General features: G+C 38.5%; 1 protein-coding gene across 1 annotated transcript; it reads left to right on the top strand.

Annotated features, from left to right (window-relative positions):
- The first annotated feature begins 2,213 nt into the window (after positions 1-2,213).
- On the top strand, positions 2,214-18,338 carry TEX55 (testis expressed 55). Its single transcript, XM_043873651.1, has 4 exons — positions 2,214-3,434; positions 3,972-4,115; positions 7,821-7,883; positions 18,258-18,338. The coding sequence occupies exons 1-4, from the start codon at positions 2,214-2,216 to the stop codon at positions 18,306-18,308; spliced, it is 1,479 nt and encodes a 492-aa protein (XP_043729586.1). The 3' UTR covers positions 18,309-18,338.
- Positions 18,339-18,651: the final 313 nt, after the last annotated feature.

Here is an 18,651-nt window from a genome sequence, read left to right as displayed (position 1 = left end):
ATCTATTAAGTAACAGATACAGAGTTGGAACAAATTTGGTCTAATGCCAAAAGCCAATGTCCTTTGGATTATGTTTCTTGACATAGAAGAACATTTAAACCATAGTTTTAAATCACAATGTAGTTTATAGAACAATTACATGGTTTGATTCCATTTTGTAAAATACATGTCTATAGATATTAAGCGTATAGATTTGCATGGGAAAAATTCTCAAAGGGTATACATCAAAATGTTAATAAAGGTTATCCCTGAGTGTTTGGGGAGCTTTTTAAATTTATGCTTGTTTTACTTACTTTTCTACAATCAGTCAGTCCAGTTCAGTTCAGTTCAGCTGCTCAGTCATGTCCAACTCTTTGAGACCCCATGAATCGCAGCATGCCAGGCCCTCCTGTCCATCACCAACTTCCGGAGTTTACTCAAACTCATGTCCATTGAGTCGGTGATGCCATCCAGCCTTCTCATCCTCTGTCGTCCCCTTCTCCTCCTGCCCCCAATCCCCTCCCGGCATCAGGGTCTTTTCCAATGAGTCAACTCTTCACATAAGGTGGCCAAAGTATTGGCGTTTCAGCTTCAGCAATAATTATATTTAATTTATAAATGGAAAAACAAATCTGCGAAACCAATATCCCCGTAATGTTGCAAGCCATAGTCCATCACCTATTTTATGCCAAACAAAGAATGTATTTGCTTCACACATTTTTAGATAAATAAGTAAGGCAAATCTTTAATATATTTATATTCAACAAACATATCTTGAGCACCTACTATGTGTTAGGTGTGTATGGGTGTTAGTCACTCAGTCATGTCCAATTCTTTGTGACCCCATGGACTGTGGCCCACCAGGCTCCTCTGTCCATGAGATTCTCCAGGCAAGAATACTGGAGTGGGTTGCCATTTCCTTCTCCAGGGTATCTTCCTGACCCAGGGATCTAACCCATGTTTCTTATAACTTCTACATTGGCAGGTGGGTTCTTCACCACTAGCACCACCTGGGAAGCCCATATGCTAGGTGCTGTTAGGGAAATGATTTTATTTCAGTGTGTCTAAATTCTCCTGCTCGTAAGTATGGCACCAAAGGTACCCACTCTCCTTCTCACTCCTTAATTACTACTATTTGCGTTTGGATTTTAAGTTTTATCTCTAATTACCAAATGCAATTAAACCCATATTAAAAGAATATCTGGCATTATATTACCAATCCTTGGCTTGCCTCAGTGATTTAGGCTCTGGAAAGCCAAACTCCCAAGTCACCACCTCTGTACTGATCTGCTCCTGCGAATAGAGAGCAAGCTGGCCTGAAGTGGATTCTTAAGGTCTATTCCAAAAAGGGAGGGCAACTATCAAAGTGTAGACCCCATTGGCCACCATCAAGTGCAAATTCCCCACCTGTTAAATATTCCTTCTCCTATCTCTCCCTAGCCTTTCTTACTCCTTTTCTTTCTGGAACTCTGGCTCCTAACCCTAACACTCCCTTCTGCTGTAAGACCATTGGATGGTGTAGTTTTAGAACCCATTCACACTGCATTTTCTCTCCTCCTTCCAGCCCTCCAACCATATATGACTTTGGTACCTTGAGTGTTAGAAGGACTAGAGCCTTCCTGGTACCACCAAAAACAGTACTGGCATTGTTTGTAAAGGCAGGATTTTTTAAGTTTTGTTTTGTTTTTTTAAGAAAAAAGAGTTTGGTAACATCACCACAATACCAATTAGAGTTTATAAAGAAAAATAACATCTAGCAGGACCATTTACAATCACAGTACCCAGTAGTAACATCATACTCTGCACTACAACTGTGGTTAAACACGTAGCCCATCAATCATGGGTCTGTTTGATGGCAGCAGTAACCTCTGTTCAGGTATGCCGCCCTCGTGTGGTTGGACGCGTGTTCTGTTGATTCCAGAGATACCTGTAGGATCCAATTTCACACACAACACTGGGCCTCTGCAAGAAAAAAGCAAGGAGGGGAGCGCTCTAAGGCACCGTTTCACAGAGCCCTGAGGCCTGCTCACTGGGCTGTGGCGACACCAGCCTGTAGTCACCCCTCTTCTTGGGAGAAGGTGAGCTGAGCTCACATCCTGAGCTCGCATCCACTCTGAGCGCCCAGAGGCAGCTGGTCCCCAGGCAGCCGCAGGAAGTCCCGCTCACTGCCCGACACTCACTAGCGTTCGCCAGCACGCCTGGAAGAACCAGCGCGGAGGCCCGGAATAAAGCCCATGGGCATTGTTGTCACTCACACACGCTCTGACGGTTGCCTAGACGACCTAGGTCCGGCCCCACCCACAGAGTCTGGCAATCTGGACCAGTCGGGTACCGGGCAGAAAATGGAAAAGCCTCCAGAAGAGGCTCCCACCGAATCCTCGGAAATCCAAAGACCAGCCAAGCCCCCAGATGACAGCCACACAGATGGCCAGGAAGACAGCAGGCAGAACCAGTATGAAGTGGAGGCAGATGACCAGACTGATGACAGAGCAGCTGACCAGACTGCCCAAATAGTGTCTGGCCTAGCTGAACCCAACATAGGTAATCAAGCTGACTACAAAGTAGATGAACACATGGGAGAAAGAACATCTGATCAGGCTGACCTCGGAGCATCTGACCATGCTAATTTTGCCAGTCATAAAACATCTGATCAGGCTGATCAGAGGATGTCAGAACAGATGGACAGCAAGGCATCTAGCCAAGCTGATGGTGTCAGGTCTGAACATACTGACAACCAGATGTCTGCCCTGCCTGAACAAGGTACTTATGAGCAAACTGAAAGGAGAACGTCCAGCCTAGCTGAGAGAAGAGCTTCTGAACAGTTCGACCGAAAGCCATCTGTGCTATCTTTACAAAGAGCCCATGGGCAGAGTGATCACAGAATGCCCCGACCAGCTGACCAAAGAACTGCTCAACAAATTGAAAGTAGATTGTCCGGCCTGATTGAGACAAAAACTTATGAACGAGTTGATCAGAGATCATCTGACCAAGTTGACCACAGAAGAGCTGCAAAGACTCACCGCAAAGTGCATGACCAGGCTACTAAACCAGATGAACACCCTGAGACTGACTCTGACAAGGCTGGTGGTGAATCTGACCAGGCTGATGACTTACTGGGCGAAGAGCATGATTACACAGAAGACAACCTGTTTGACTACGGAGAACAGTCTGATGACAACATATTCAGACAACTTGGCTACGGCATGGAAGAGGAAAAGGATGACTTCAAAGTGCAACCCTGCAAATTTGAGCCTAGCCAGACAGATGCCAGCATATCCAAGACTTCCAATGAAACTGACACTGAAAGTGTAGCTGACCTGCGAGTCTTCATGCCATTTGATAACAGTACTTTACAAACGAGAGAACAAGCCTACTCTGAAAGGTTTCCCTCCATTTCATCTAAACTGGACTATGTCATCAGTCGAGAAAAACCTCAGCCCACAGAAGTCGAGCCTGTAGGTTAAACGGACATTTGATACCCACCTGGGAGGTTGGAGATCAAGCCAGGGTTCTGGGAGAATGCAGGCAGAGGGCACATGCTGTGGTATGTGTAACCCATAGAACTCAGAAAGGCAGGAGTAGGGTGGGAGATCACGAGACGGGTGGCCTTCTCAGCTACCCTAAGTAGGCCATTCAGGGAGGATCAATGAACCAGGATGCAGGAACCCTGGGTTTCAAGTCCTGGTTCCGCTGCTAACCCTGGGAAACTAACTCATTTCCCCTCTCTGAGCTTCTGCCAAAGGAAAGGAATTTGGAGTCTGTTGGATATTTCTGTGAAGGGAAAAGTAGACTGGTGATGTCTAAGGCACCTCTCAAGACCTGAGGTTCATTACATTGCCTGGAGGACCAGCCAGGTCTCTCATAAGGTGTTTAGTTTCTAGAGTTCAGATCCCGTCAATACCAAATTCCACTGATAACATCAACAGTAGCAACAAAACTTCTGGGAATTTTCTATTCATTAAAGACTTTCTTGGGGGATATTTCCATTTTAGGATGATTTTTCAGCATACCAGGAAAGGATTTCTGATGCATACAGTCAACCTTTTAAGAGGCGATTCCCTCCTATAGTATATGAAGATCCTTATCAAGTTTCACTTCGATACATGGAGAAACACCACATTCTGCAAATATTCCAGGTAAACCTCTCAATCTCTTTTTAAAATGTGAGTTTTAAAGTAATTATAAAAGACAAACACTGACCTGGCTCTTAAAAGGTACAAGAAAAGGTGCTTGCTATAAAAAGGATATAATCTCAGTGTCAGTCAGTAAATGCATTAAGAGTATTAATCTAAGGTAGTAAATGATAAACACCAAATGAATGATTCTTACCATAATATGAAGCCCTTTAGAGGAATTAGAGATTTGATAGTTTGGTTGCCAAGGGAATAAAATTGGTCAAGGGTTAAACTTTGAGCCAGACTGAGGAAGGAGGGACAAAATATTGGCAATTAAAAAGGAGAGAAAAAGATTTCCCAGGCAGGAATATAATATTTTCAAAAGATGACCAACTTGTGACCATCTAAGAAACCACATTTTTTTTAGTGTGGAACATTTTTAAGTTCTTTATTGAATTTGTTACAATATTGCTTCTTTTTATTTATTTTTTTGGTTTTTTGGCCACAAGGCATGTGGGATCTTAGCTCCCTCACCAGGGATCCAACCCATACCCCTCTGCATTGGAAGGTGAAGTCCCAACCACTGGACCACCAGGAAAGTCCCAAGAAACCACATAAAAATGAAGTAATTAGAAGTTGCTTTTACAACTGACCGAGAAATAATCTCAAAAATATACAAGCAACTCATGCAGCTCAATTCCAGAAAAATAAATGACCCAATCGAAAAATCGGCCGAAGAACTAAACACACATTTCTCCAAAGAAGACATACAGATGGCTAACACACACATGAAAAGATGCTCAACATCACTCATTATCAGCGAAATGCAACTCAAAACCACAATGAGGTACCATCTCACGCCAGTCAGAATGGCTGCCATCAAGAAGTCTACAAACAATAAATGCCAGAGAGGATATGGAGAAAAGGGAACCCTCTTACACTATTGGTGGGAATGCAAACTAGTACAGCTACTATGGAGAACAGTGTGGAGGTTCCTTAAAAAACTGGAAATAGAACTGCCATATGACCCAGCAATCCCACTGCTGGGCATACACACCGAGGAAACCAGAATTGAAAAACACACGTGTACCTCAATGTTCATCGCAGCACTGTTTACAACAGCTGCTGCTGCTGCTAAGTCGCTTCAGTCGTGTCCGACTCTGTGCGACCCCATAGACAGCAGCCCACCAGGCTCTCCCATCCCTGGGATTCTCCAGGCGAGAACAGTGGAGTGGGTTGCCATTTCCATCTCCAATGCATGAAAGTGAAAAGTGAAAGTCAAGTCGCTCAGTGGTGCCCGACTCTTAGCAACCCCATGGACTGCAGCTCACCAGGCTCCTCCATCCAGGGAATTTTCCAGGCAAGAGTACTGGAGTGGGTTGCCATTGCCTTCTCCTTTACAACAGCCAGGACATGGAAGCAACCTAGGTGTCCATCAGCAGACAAATGGATAAGAAAGCTGTGGTACATATACACAATGGAATATTACTCAGCCATTATAAAGAATGCATTTGAATCAGTTCTAGTGAGGTGGATGAAACTGGAGCCAATTATCCAGAGTGACGTAAGTCAGAAAGAAAAACACCAATATAGTATATTAACACATATATATAGAATTTAGAAAGATGGTAACAACGACACTATATACAAGACAGCAAAAGAGACACAGATATAAAGAACAGACTTTTGGACTCTGTGGGAGAAGGCGAGGATAGGATGATTTGAGAGAATAGCTTTGAAACATGTATATCACCGTATGTGAAATAGATGAACAAGTTCATCTATTTGAACTGTTTCATCTATGTGAAACAGGGCACTCAAAGCCAGTGCACTGGGACAACCCAGAGGAATGGGATGGGGAAGGAGGTGGCAGGGAGGTTCAGGTCTGGGGGACACATGTACATTCATGGCTGATTCATGTCAGTGTATGGCAAAAACCACCACAATATTGTAAAGTAATTAGCCTCCAATTAAAATAAATAGGTTAATTTTAAAAAATTAAATGAAGCTATAGTTCTCCTTTTACCTATCTGTTGATGCCTAATGACAACTATCTGAATGAAGATCTAGAATTACTTAGAGTCAATAAATAATCCACTGATATACTATTATGATTAAAATTATATCAATTGTCAAAAAATTACTTTTAATTCTTGAAATTACAAATCTTACTGACCTCAGGATATGGAGGTGGAACCTTCTTTAAAGTATGACATTCCTTGACCAATATAGCATTATATATTATCACATTTAAAAGTTTTGTTGCTTTGTGGATTGCTTTGTTTCTGTTTTCCTTGAATGTGTATTTTAATATTATTACCCAGCAAGGCATATACACATATGTAATAACATACATACATGAAGTAACTTTTTATCATGTGGTTATAAAGTTGTAAGTAAGAATGCATGCTTAGTCGCTCAGTCATGTCCAACTCTTTGCGACCCCCATGGACTGTATAGCCTGCCAGGCTCCTCTGTCTATGGGGATTCTCCAGGCAAGAATACTGGAGTGGGTTGCCATGCCCTCCTCCAGGGGACCTTCCCAACCCAGGAATTGAGCCCAGGTCTCTCACACTGCAAGTGGATTCTTTACCGTTTGAGCCACCAGGGAAGCCCAGGTTAGAATGGCCCACCTCACATGAAAACATTTAAGCTGGAAAAATTTAAGTTTAAAGAAGTAGGATGTAGAGGAAAGTGTACAAATTGTATAATCTATTAGCCCAAGTCTCCAAGCTAAATTTGCTCCTTCTCATCTTTGTAATTTGGAGGAGATTACCTAATTTCTGTGAATCTCAGTGTCCTCATATAACAGGGATAAGTGATATTTACTTTATTAATGTTATTCTATGCCGCTTCTTTCTTTAAAATGTCCTTTTGTGGAAGAATGCTAACTGCTGGGCTTTCTGGCTTTAACAAAGAACTACTAATTGTTAAACTGAAGGACAGAGCCCTAGAAAGTAGAATTTTAATCATTCTGTAAGCTATTTTCTTCATCTGTCAAGAAAAAACAGTGTTTATGCATTGAACATTGTGATAAGTAAAACTAGTTATAAATGTGCTCAGTAGAAATATATGTGAAATGATTAATGAGCATGCATGCATTAAACAAATCAAAATACTTTATACCAGAAATTTGCCCTATTGTTATTCCCTGCCAATGAGAATTGTTTACTTTATTAATAATTTTTGTTATTCAACAGCAACAAAACGTATGAAAGTGAGTCTCTGAAGTCTTTGATATGCTTTCTCATTTATTATTACAAACACAGAACATCATTCTAACCTTTTAGAATCAAATGCCTTAGGAAGTTTCTATGTAAAAATCATAGTGTTTTAAAATTTTTACTCAAAAAAGTTTCTTTGTTCTTTGAAGTAAATTATTTATTGATTAATCAGTCTAGCAAAATCACAATTCTCAAAATAAAAACTTCCTCCAAAACCTTCTCACTACCTCTTTGATCTTAAAAACTAGAAAAATACCCACTGTTGTTTATTACTAAATCTTTATTCATCCACATTTTACCTTAATTTACCTAAACTTATCAGTAGTAAGGAAGTAATTTGTCAATATGCAGACATATATGAATTTTTTTTAAATACTGTGATACAAAAAAAAAAAAAAAATGCTGTGGTACTTGTTAGGTTAATGCAACATATTACTTCAGGTATAACCTGACCACATAAGTTTAGTTCAGAACCATAATGTAATATCTTTCTCTCTCTCAGCAGATCACTGAAAACTTAGTCTATGAAAAGCCAGAGGATCCCCTGAATTTTATGCTGGGCCAGGTATGGAATAGGAGAAAAAGAGCAACCTTGTTATTCTTTTTATTATAAAATATAGCACACATACAAGTGTACAAAACATGTGCAACTCAGTCAATGGTCATGAAGTGAGCACATCTGTAACTGCCATTCAGGTTAAAAAACAAAAAACAAAAAACTAAACATCGTCAGCGTCTGAGAAGTCCCCTTCAGTTTCCTCAAGGTTATCACTTCCCACAAAGGGACTATTATTCTGACTTTTATGGTAATGACATTCTCACTTTTCTTTTTAACTTTGCCATGAAACATGAATCATAAAACACTCTTGTTTAGACTTGTCAGATTTTTGAAATTTTTATTTTATTTTATTTAGTGGTTAAGAACATGACTTTTAGAACCAAACTGCTTTATTTTTTAGACTTAAAAATATTTTTAGTTTTAAATTTTTATGCAATTTTTAAAGCTTACTTTCCATTTACAGTTATTACAAAACATTGTCTATATTCCCCATGTTGTACAATACATGCTTGAGCCTGTCTTACACCCAATTATTTGCTCCCTGCCCCCACACTGGTAACCATTAGTTTGTTCTCTGTATTTGTGTAGACTTGTCAACCTTTTAAACTTTATATAAAGGGAACCATGTAGTAGAGATTCATTTGTTCATTCTTTTACTCAAAACTATGTCTGTGAAATTAAGCCATGCTATTGTGTGTGGCTGTAGTTCATTTATTTTCATTGCTATATAGCATTCATCACTTGAAATGCCACAATTTATTCATTCTGTGATAAATATGGACCTTCAGGATAACCTATTACAAAACTTTTTCCTAGGAACTTTCATGCGCATGTCTCTTGGTACACATAAATACACATTTCCCTTGGGTACATACCCACAAGAGAGAATGCTGGATTCTAAAGTATGTGTAGCTCAGCTCTAGTACATTACATCAAATGATCTTCCAAGGAAATTTTCACCAATTTACACTCCCACTAGCAGTGTGTATTAGAGTTTTGGTTGTCTTACATCCTTACCACTTAAACCCAACAGTATTACCAGTCTTTTCAGCATTAGCCTTTTTAATGGATGAACAGTAATAAATCATTGCAGGTTCAACTTATTTCTCCTGAGTACTAAAGCAGTTGCATACTTTTTCATTTGTTTATTGGCCATTTGGAAATATTTCTTTTCTATTATATTTTCTTTTAAAATCATTTGTAACAGTTCTCTATATATTCTGGTTGAGAGCTCTTTGTTGATGTGCTTGTTACATGTATATTCTCTGACTCTTTGCCTTCGTATTTTATCTCTTAAAGATATCTTTTGATCAACAGGAATTTTTTAATTTTTATATATTCAAATTTATTTTATTACATCTGGTGTCCTATATTAGAAGTGTCTTCTTAGCCCAAGCTCCTCACCTTAGTCCCTGTATTATCTTGTAGAAGTTTTTTATGGATTTTGTTTTGTTTTGCTTTGTACATTTATATCGAATCAGTTTGGAATTGATTTTGTGTAGGATGTGAGGTGAAGTCAAGCTTTATTTTCTTTCAAGCAGACATCCAACTGACAAAGCACCTTATAGGAAAAGACAGTACCTTCCACACTGTTTTTTTATTTGACTCCTGTGGTATATTTGTTGATCCTTGCTCCACTACAAGAATCTCTTAGTTAGAATTCCCCATAATAAGTTTTAATATCTACCAGAGCAGGTCCTCACATCTTATTCTTCTTTTAAAATATCTTGGTTGTTCTTCAGCTCAGTTCAGTTCATTCGCTCAGTTGTGTCTGACTCTTTGCAACCCCATGAACAGCATTATGCCAGGCCTCCCTGTCCATCACCAACTCCCGGAGTCCACCCAAACCCATGTCCATTGAGTCGGTGATGCCATCCAACCATCTCATCCCCTGTCGTCCCCTTCTCCTCCTACCCCCAGTCTTTCCCAGCATCAGGGTCTTTTCTTAGGTGTGCATTTCCTTTTCAGCATTTAGAATTATTTGTGAAGTTACACACATACACACACACTAGCACACACTGATGGGATTTTGTGGGGAGATTGCTTCGGCTCTGTTGATCAATTTGGGGAGAAGTATTGAATACCAGCTTGAAACAATAAGTTTTATCCTCCCCATTTATCTAGGTCTTTAATTTCTTCCAGTATCATTATTATTTGCATAAAGATTTTACATATCTTTTGATGGATTTATTCATAGGTATTTTATAATTTTGATGCTATTATAACTAGAAACTTTTAAAACTTCAGGTTCTAATTTCTGACATATAGATATGTAACTAATTTTTGTTGATCTTATTTGCAGCAACCTTGTTAAACTCAATATTTCTAATCAAGTACTTGTGAATATTTGGGGTATTCCAGCATATACAATCATATCATATTTAACCTTTCCAATCCCTATATTTTCTTTCTGTCTGTCTTTTTGCATGTCTTATAATGCCCTCAGATCTACCTTCATCTCTTCTTTACCCTGCAGAGAAGCTATCTGCATGGGCCAGATCAATAGGCTCTCATTCCTTTTGATTTACAGTGGGTTAAGCCAGTAGGAAACTGTGGAGAAAGATGGGAAGAGAATGAGATCAGATTTATTCCCCTGTCCTTTTCTCCATGATCTATCTGTCCTGAGTTTTCTGGAAGTCACTGGTTCTCTTAAGGCATCTTACTTTATACAGCTCTTTTCTCCTGAATTACAGTAATGTTCCCTCCTCTTGACTTTCAGTCTCAAAGTTCAGTGTTTCCTAGCTTTGGATTATTGCATTATCTCCTATGACTACCTAATGCCTACTTCTTTAAAACAATACTTTTATGAATAAACCTCTTTGAATTTTTCTGTTTTGAAAGTGCTGTTTCAAAAAAAAAAAAAAGAAAGTGCTGTTTCCTGTTGGAATCCTGACTGATACAGAACACTGGTTAGGGATCTCCAGCAGAATTAATGTTGAATAGAAGTAGCTACCGTGGTTTACCTTGCTGGCACTCAATCTAAAAAAAAAAATCCTTATTTAACCATTAATTATGGTGTTTATTGTGCTTTGTAAATGCTACTAATAGTATTAGGGCAGTTCCCTTCATAATTGTTTTCTGAGAAGTTTTGCCATGAATTATTAAATTTTATCAAATTATTTTTCTATATCTGTTGAGATGATTATATGATTTTTCTTCCTCCTGGTAATATGGGAAAACATATTTTCATTTTTAAAACTTTTCAAGCATACATACAGAAAATTGCAGGGATCAAATCTGCACAACTTGACTATCACTACTTGAACAGAGCCAGGAAATCACCAGTCAGGTCAAAAGACTGTAAGTTCTCATCTCCTCAGAATACCACATGGTGACTGTTTTCCAATAACTACCCTTTCTTTTCCAGAAAATAACCACTATTCTAGCTTCTAGATTAGCTTGACTCTTTTGGATTTTATATAAATGGAACCCGATAATCATACTATTTGCAGGCCGGCTTCTTTTGAGCTGACTGTGGAGCTGACTGTGGCTCAGATCATGAACTTCTTTTTTTTTTTTTTCCTTTATTTATTTTTTTTTTCAGTGGGTTTTGTCATACACTGATATGAATCAGCCATAGATTTACACGTATTCCCCATCCCGATCCCCCCTCCCACCTCCCTCTCCACCCGATTCCTCTGGGTCTTCCCAGTGCACCAGGCCCGAGCACTTGTCTCATGCATCACACCTGGGCTGGTGATCTGTTTCACCATAGATAATATACATGCTGTTCTTTCGAAACATCCCACCCTCACCTTCTCCCACAGAGTTCAAAAGTCTGTTCTGTACTTCTGAGTCTCTTTTTCTGTTTTGCATATAGGGTTATCATTACCATCTTTCTAAATTCCATATATATGTGTTAGTATGCTGTAATGTTCTTTATCTTTCTGGCTTACTTCACTCTGTATAAGGGGCTCCAGTTTCATCCATCTCATTAGGACTGATTCAAATGAATTCTTTTTAACGGCTGAGTAATATTCCATGGTGTATATGTACCACAGCTTCCTTATCCATTCATCTGCTGATGGGCATCTAGGTTGCTTCCATGTCCTGGCTATTATAAACAGTGCTGTGATGAACATTGGGGTGCATGTGTCTCTTTCAGATCTGGTTTCCTCAGTGTGTATGCCCAGAAGTGGGATTGCTGGGTCATATGGCAGTTCTATTTCCAGTTTTTTAAGAAATCTCCACACTGTTTTCCATAGTGGCTGTACTAGTTTGCATTCCCACCAACAGTGTAAGAGGGTTCCCTTTTCTCCACACCCTCTCCAGCATTTATTGCTTGTAGACTTTTGGATAGCAGCCATCCTGACTGGCATGTAATGGTACCTCATTGTGGTTTTGATTTGCATTTCTCTGATAATGAGTGATGTTGAGCATCTTTTCATGTGTTTGTTAGCCATCTGTATGTCTTCTTTGGAGAGATGTCTGTTTAGTTCTTTGGCCCATTTTTTGATTGGGTCATTTATTTTTCTGGAATTGAACTTCAGGAGTTGCTTGTATATTTTTGAGATTAATCCTTTGTCTGTTTCTTCATTTGCTATTATTTTCTCCCAATCTGAGGGCTGTCTTTTCACCTTACTTATAGTTTCCTTTGTTGTGCAAAAGCTTTTAAGTTTCATTAGGTCCCATTTGTTTAGTTTTGCTTTTATTTCCAATATTCTGGGAGGTGGGTCATAGAGGATCTTGCTGTGGTTTATGTCGGAGAGTGTTTTGCCTATGTTCTCCTCTAGGAGTTTTATAGTTTCTGGTCTTACATTTAGATCTTTAATCCATTTTGAGTTTATTTTTGTGTATGGTGTTAGAAAGTGTTCTAGTTTCATTCTTTAAAAGTGGTTGACCAGCTTTCCCAGCACCACTTGTTAAAGAGGTTGTCTTTTTTCCATTGTATATCCTTGCCTCCTTTGTCAAAGATAAGGTGTCCATAGGTTCGTGGATTTATCTCTGGGCTTTCTATTCTGTTCCATTGATCTATATTTCTGTCTTTGTGCCAGTACCATACTGTCTTGATGACTGTGGCTTTGTAGTAGAGTCTGAAGTCAGGCAGGTTGATTCCTCCAGTTCCATTCTTCTTTCTCAAGATTACTTTGGCTATTCGAGGTTTTTTGTATTTCCATACAAATTGTGAAATTATTTGTTCTAGTTCTGTGAAAAATACCGTTGGTAGCTTGATAGGGATTGCATTGAATCTATAGATTGCTTTGGGTAGAATAGCCATTTTGACAATATTGATTCTTCCAATCCATGAGCATGGTATGTTTCTCCAACTTCTTATTGCCAAATTCAGACTTAAAGAGTAGGGAAAATCACTAGACCATTCATGTATGATCTAAATCAAATCCCTTATGATTATACAGTGGAAGTGACAAATAGATTCAAAAGACTAGATCTGATAGGGTGCCTGAAGAACTATGGATGGAGGTTTGTGATGTTGTACAGGAGACAGTGATCAAGACCATCCCCAAGAAAAAGAAATGCAAAAAGGCAAAATAGTTGTCTGAGAAGGCCTTACAAATAGCTATGAAAAGAAGAGAAGCAAAAGGCAAAGGAGAAAAGGAAAGATATACCCATTTGAATGCAGAGTTCCAAAGAATAGCAAGGAGAGATAAGAAAGCCTTTCTCAGTGGTCAGTGCAAAGAAATAGAGGAAAACAAGAGAATGGGAAAGACTAGAGATCTCTTCAAGAAAATTAGAGAATACCAAGTGTAATTTTCATGCAAAGATGGGCACAATAAAGGACAGAAATGGTATGAGCCTAACAAAAGCAGAAGATATTAAGAAGAGGTGGCAAGAACACACAGAAGAACTGTACAAAAAAGATCTTCACGACCCAGATAATCACGATGGTGTGATCACTCACCTAGAGCCAGACATCCTGGAATGTGAAGTCAAGTGGGCCTTAGAAAACATCACTATGAACAAAGCTAGTGGAGGTGATGGAATTCCAGTTGAACTATTTCAAATCCTAAAAGATGATGCTGTGAAAGTGCTGCACCCAATATGCCAGCAAATTTGAAAAATTTATCAGTGGCCACAGGACTGGAAAAGGTCAGTTTTCATTCCAATCCTAAAGAAAGTCAGTGCCAAAGAATGCTCAAGCTACTGCACAATTGCACTCATCTCACACGCTAGTAAAGTAATGCTCAAAATTCTCCAAGCCAGGCTTCAACAGTTCATGAACTGTGAACTTGCAGATGTTCAGGCTGGATTTAGAAAAGGCAGAGGAACCAGAAATCAATTGCCAATGTCCATTGGATCATTGAAAAAGTGAGAGAGTTCCAGAAAAACATCTGCTTTATTGACTATGCCAAAGCCTTTAACTGTGTGGATCATGACAAACTATAGAAAATTCTTAAAGAGATGGGAATACCAGACCACATGACCTACCTCCTAAGAAATCTGTATGCAGGTCAGGAAGCAACAGTTAGAACTGGACATGGAACAACAGACTGGTTCCAAATTGGGAAAGAAGTATGTCAAGGCTGTATATTGTCACCCTGCTCGTTTAAATTATATGCATAGTACATCATGAGAAATGCTGGGCTGGATGAAGCACAAGCTGGAATCAAGATTGCCGGGAAAAATATCAATAGCTTCAGATATGCAGATGACACCACCCTTATGGCAGAAAGTGAAGAACTAAAGAGCCTCTTGATGAAAGTGAAAGAGGAGAGTGAAAAAGGTGGTTTAAAACTCAACATTTAGAAAACTTAAGATCATACATCCAGTCCCATCACTTCATGGCAAATAGATGGGAAACAGTGGAAAGAGTGACAGACTTTATTTTGGGGTGGCTCCTAAATCACTGCAAATGGTGACTGTAGCCATGAAATTAAAAGATGCTTGTTCCTTGGAAGAAAAGTTATGACCAACCTAGACAGCATGTTAAAAAGCAGAAAACTTTCCCTACAAAGGTCCGTCTAGTCAAAGCTATGGCTATTCCAGTAGTCACATATGGATGTGAGAGTTTGACTATAAAGAAAGCTGAGCACCAAAGAATTGATGCTTTTGAACTGTGGTGTTGGGGAGTTTCCTCACACACGTGTACTGATCCACACATGGGATTATTTCAAGGGGAACTTCTGCAGATTCCAGAGTTCTTTCTGTGCAGTTGTCTCCTCTCTGGCACTCTGTCCTGTGAACTATAGCTACCATGGTTTCCCCAGGATCTCAGTTCCATCTGCTCATCTTAGGGATCTGCCGAGGTCTTCTTGGGTTCACTTTCCTGGCTATGAGGCCAGACAACTTTCTGAAGACAATAGGCTAGAGCACTCGTAAGGCTCACTTCATTTCTTTCCTGACTTTCACAGAGCATTGTCCTTTGTTGCCTAATATCGTGAAAACCATTGTTTCTTATATGTTGTTCATTTTTTTAGTTGTTTTAAACAAGAGGGAAATCTGGTCTTAAAGGAAATATGAGTTCCAGACCTTTGGGTTTTAATGCTTTTCATCTATTTTGAAATTTTTGCAGCCAGCATTTTTTTCAAATACTGTTTCTATCCCTCCCCCTTATCCCCTTTCTTCTTCAAGGAACAGAATATGTTCTGGATGTTCTTTTTATGCTGTTTATCTGTAAATTTTCTTCAACTATTGAACATTTCAAACATATGCAAAAATAGAGAATAGCTTATTTGCTCTCCATGTGCTCCTTGCACTGGAAGTCCTAGCCAGAGCAATTAGGCATAAATAGCTACTTTAAATTAAAAAAGTAAAAGCTTTCCAAATCAGAAAGGAAGAAGTAAAGGTTGTCTTTTCCATTTAAAATGAATTACATTCTCTAGGTTTTCTTGTAACTAAGATAATTTTGATTGTATCTTGAACACCTTAAATATTGTGCTGTGCAGACTGTGTTCTGTCATATTCTTCTGACAAGTGATGAAGCTCTTGTTTTTGTTTAACTGGCTGTTAACATGGTTAGATTTGAACTGTGAGCACTCTCTCTTGCCTTCTGTGGTCACTTCTTTTTGCTACTACTAGTTTGAATCTGACCTATGAATGCATGCTTCAGAAGGCAACCTAAGGCGTGTGCAGAGTTCATGCACAGACCTTCCCTCTTGGAGGATTCCCCCTCATTCTTCAGCATCTGACATTTGACCAGGCCACTTTCTGTGATTTTTCCCTCCAGAAAAGCAGTGGGTTTTCTATCAGAGTTTGAGGTATTCTGGTGCAGCCACAGCTATGTTTGTGGGTCATGACTGTTTTGGAGTCAAAATTATGAAAACTGAGGAATTCATTCCATGTTGGTCACTTGCTCTAAGTTTAGAATCCTCTTCAAAACCTACCTGCTTAGTGTCCAGAACATTCATGTAGTTGTAAGACTTTTTGCTTTGTTTCAGTTTGTAGGTTTTTTCTTTTGGAGGGGGGTTTGTATTTTGTCTACAGTATGCAGGTGTTATTTGAAGAATTCATTTTTTTAGTGTTTCTTCTTGCATATAGGAAGCAGATCTTCATATATTAAGCTATATATTATTAATATATACTATATGCTCTTACAGTTTTATCACATAGATTTAAGTGTGTGGTATTTTTACTTTATTTAGTTCAAAATAGTTTCTAATTTTCTTTATGATTTATTCTGCAACATATGGATTTTTGGACAGTAGATTATTTATATAAATACCTAAATATTGGTTTCTTGTTGCCCTTTGGTTATTGATTTCAAAGTCAATTGCACTATACTCATAGAACAAGATTTCAAATCTTTGAAATGTATTTACTTGCTTTATGATGCAACATATAGTTAATTGCTGTAAATGAATTAATTGGGATTGAAAAAATATTTATTCTTCAGTTATTGAGAAGTGTCTAAATATACCCACTGGATCAGGTTTGTTAAACATGTTATTCAAGTTTTCCAATATTATTGTCAATTTACGCTGTATATATGTAATTGGGGCTAATGTTATTAGGTGCTTATAAATTTAGGTTCTTATATTTTTCTTGTAAATTGAATTTTTTATCATTAAGGAGTATAACATGAACTCTAACTACTCTTTCCAATACTGTTATAGCTACACCAGATTTATTTTACTCTGTTTATATGGTATATATTTTCCATCTTTATTACTTTTAACTTTTCTCTGTCCTTACATTTTAGACATCTTTCTTATAAATATTAATTGTGTATGTTATAATTGTTATAATTATTCAAATCTGACAAGCTTTTAATTAGAGTAGTCCTTTTATATTTGATGTTGTTAAAGATATATTTGGGTTTGAATCTATGCTATTTGTCCCACCTGTTTTGTTTCTTTTCCTCTATTTTTGTCCTCCTTTATTGTTCCATTTTTCTATTTAGAAGTTATACTCAGTTTGTTTTTTGGTTTTACATTGAGGTGATTTTCTTAATTAATATGCTTTATTTTTTAGAATAGTTTTAGGTCTACAGAAAAATTAAGCAGAATGTACAGTGAGTTCCCACTTACTCTCATCTCCTCCCCCCATTTCCTCTATTATTAACATTCTGCATTACTGTGGTACGTTTCTTACAATTGGTCAGCCAGTTTGATACATTATTATTAACTAAAGTTCATGATTTACATAAAGTTTCTTTGTGTATGGGCTTCCTGGTAGCTCAGTTGATAAAGAATCTGCCTGCAATGCAGGAGTGCCCTGTTCAATTTCTGGGTCAGGAAGATCTGCTGGAGAGGGGATAGGCTAACCAGTCCAGTATTCTTGGGCTTCCCTGGTGGTTCAGGCAGTAAAGAATCCGCCTGCAATGTGGGAGATCTGGGTTCAATCCCTGGGTTGGGAAGATCCCCTGAAGAAGGGAACGGCTACCCACTCCAGTATGCTGGCCTGGAGAATCCCATGGACTGTATAGCCCATGGGGTTGCAAACAGTTAGACACAACTCAGTGACTTTCACTCTTTGTGTTATACATTATAGGTTTTGACTAATGTATATGCTATGTATTTACAGTATCATACAGAAGAAGGTCACTGCCCTAGTAATTTTCTTAATATTATACTTTTAATCATTCTCCTAGATGTTTTCAACATGTAGTCTTGAGTTATCAAAATATAAATTATTTGTACCAAGTCAGTATAAGTGAAGTGAAGTCGCTCAGTCACGTCCGACTCTTTGCAACCCCATGGACTGTAGCCCACCAGGCTCCTCCATCCATGGGATTTTCCAGGCAAGAATACTGGAGTGGATTGCCATTTCCTTCTCCAGGAGATCTTCCTGACCCAGGGATTGAACCCAGGTCTCCCACATTGTAGGCAGACGCTTTACCATCTGAGCCACCAGGGAACTCAAGTCAGTATAAGGACGTCTATATTTTGATTTTCTATATATTTTTAACCCTACAAAATATGATAGTACCAAGTAAATCAAAACTGCAAGTGGAAAAAAAAATTTTTTTTTCATTCTCCTCAGGTACAGGAAATGATACAAAACAGAAGCAAATGTGAAACCTACAAAGAATGAATCTCTCCTCAACATTGTTTACAACCATCGATGTCAACACTATGTTCTGTTGCCCACTCTGAAAAATCATTTTTGAATGGTCATTGATAGTGACTCTGCCTAAATATGTTTTTATTTTTTAAGTAAAAATCTACTGAGTATCTGTGTAAAATTCATAGAACAGTTACAGATACTTCTGGCTAATCATACAAAACATATACACATATACTTATCCGTGCATTGATATTTCAATACTCATTCCTCCAAAGCACTGAACAGAAACATGATCACAAATCCCAAAGAGGATCAAGAAAAGAATATTAGCAATTTATATGCAGTTCCCAAAAGCATACAAATCCATCAT

This window comes from Cervus elaphus, chromosome 19 (assembly GCF_910594005.1).
Source record: "Cervus elaphus chromosome 19, mCerEla1.1, whole genome shotgun sequence".
Taxonomy (NCBI): domain Eukaryota; kingdom Metazoa; phylum Chordata; class Mammalia; order Artiodactyla; family Cervidae; genus Cervus; species Cervus elaphus.
Note: the sequence above shows the minus strand (reverse complement) of the source record. Positions and strands in the feature narration are given on the sequence as shown.

Coding starts and splice junctions, on each gene's coding strand:
- TEX55 (XM_043873651.1), top strand. CDS start 2,214: ATGGGCATTGTTGTCACTCACACACGCTCTGACGGTTGCCTAGACGAC. Junction 3,435..3,971: donor AGCCCACAGAAGTCGAGCCT/GTAGGTTAAACG, acceptor TTTCCATTTTAG/GATGATTTTTCAGCATACCA. Junction 7,884..18,257: donor TGAATTTTATGCTGGGCCAG/GTATGGAATAGG, acceptor CATTCTCCTCAG/GTACAGGAAATGATACAAAA.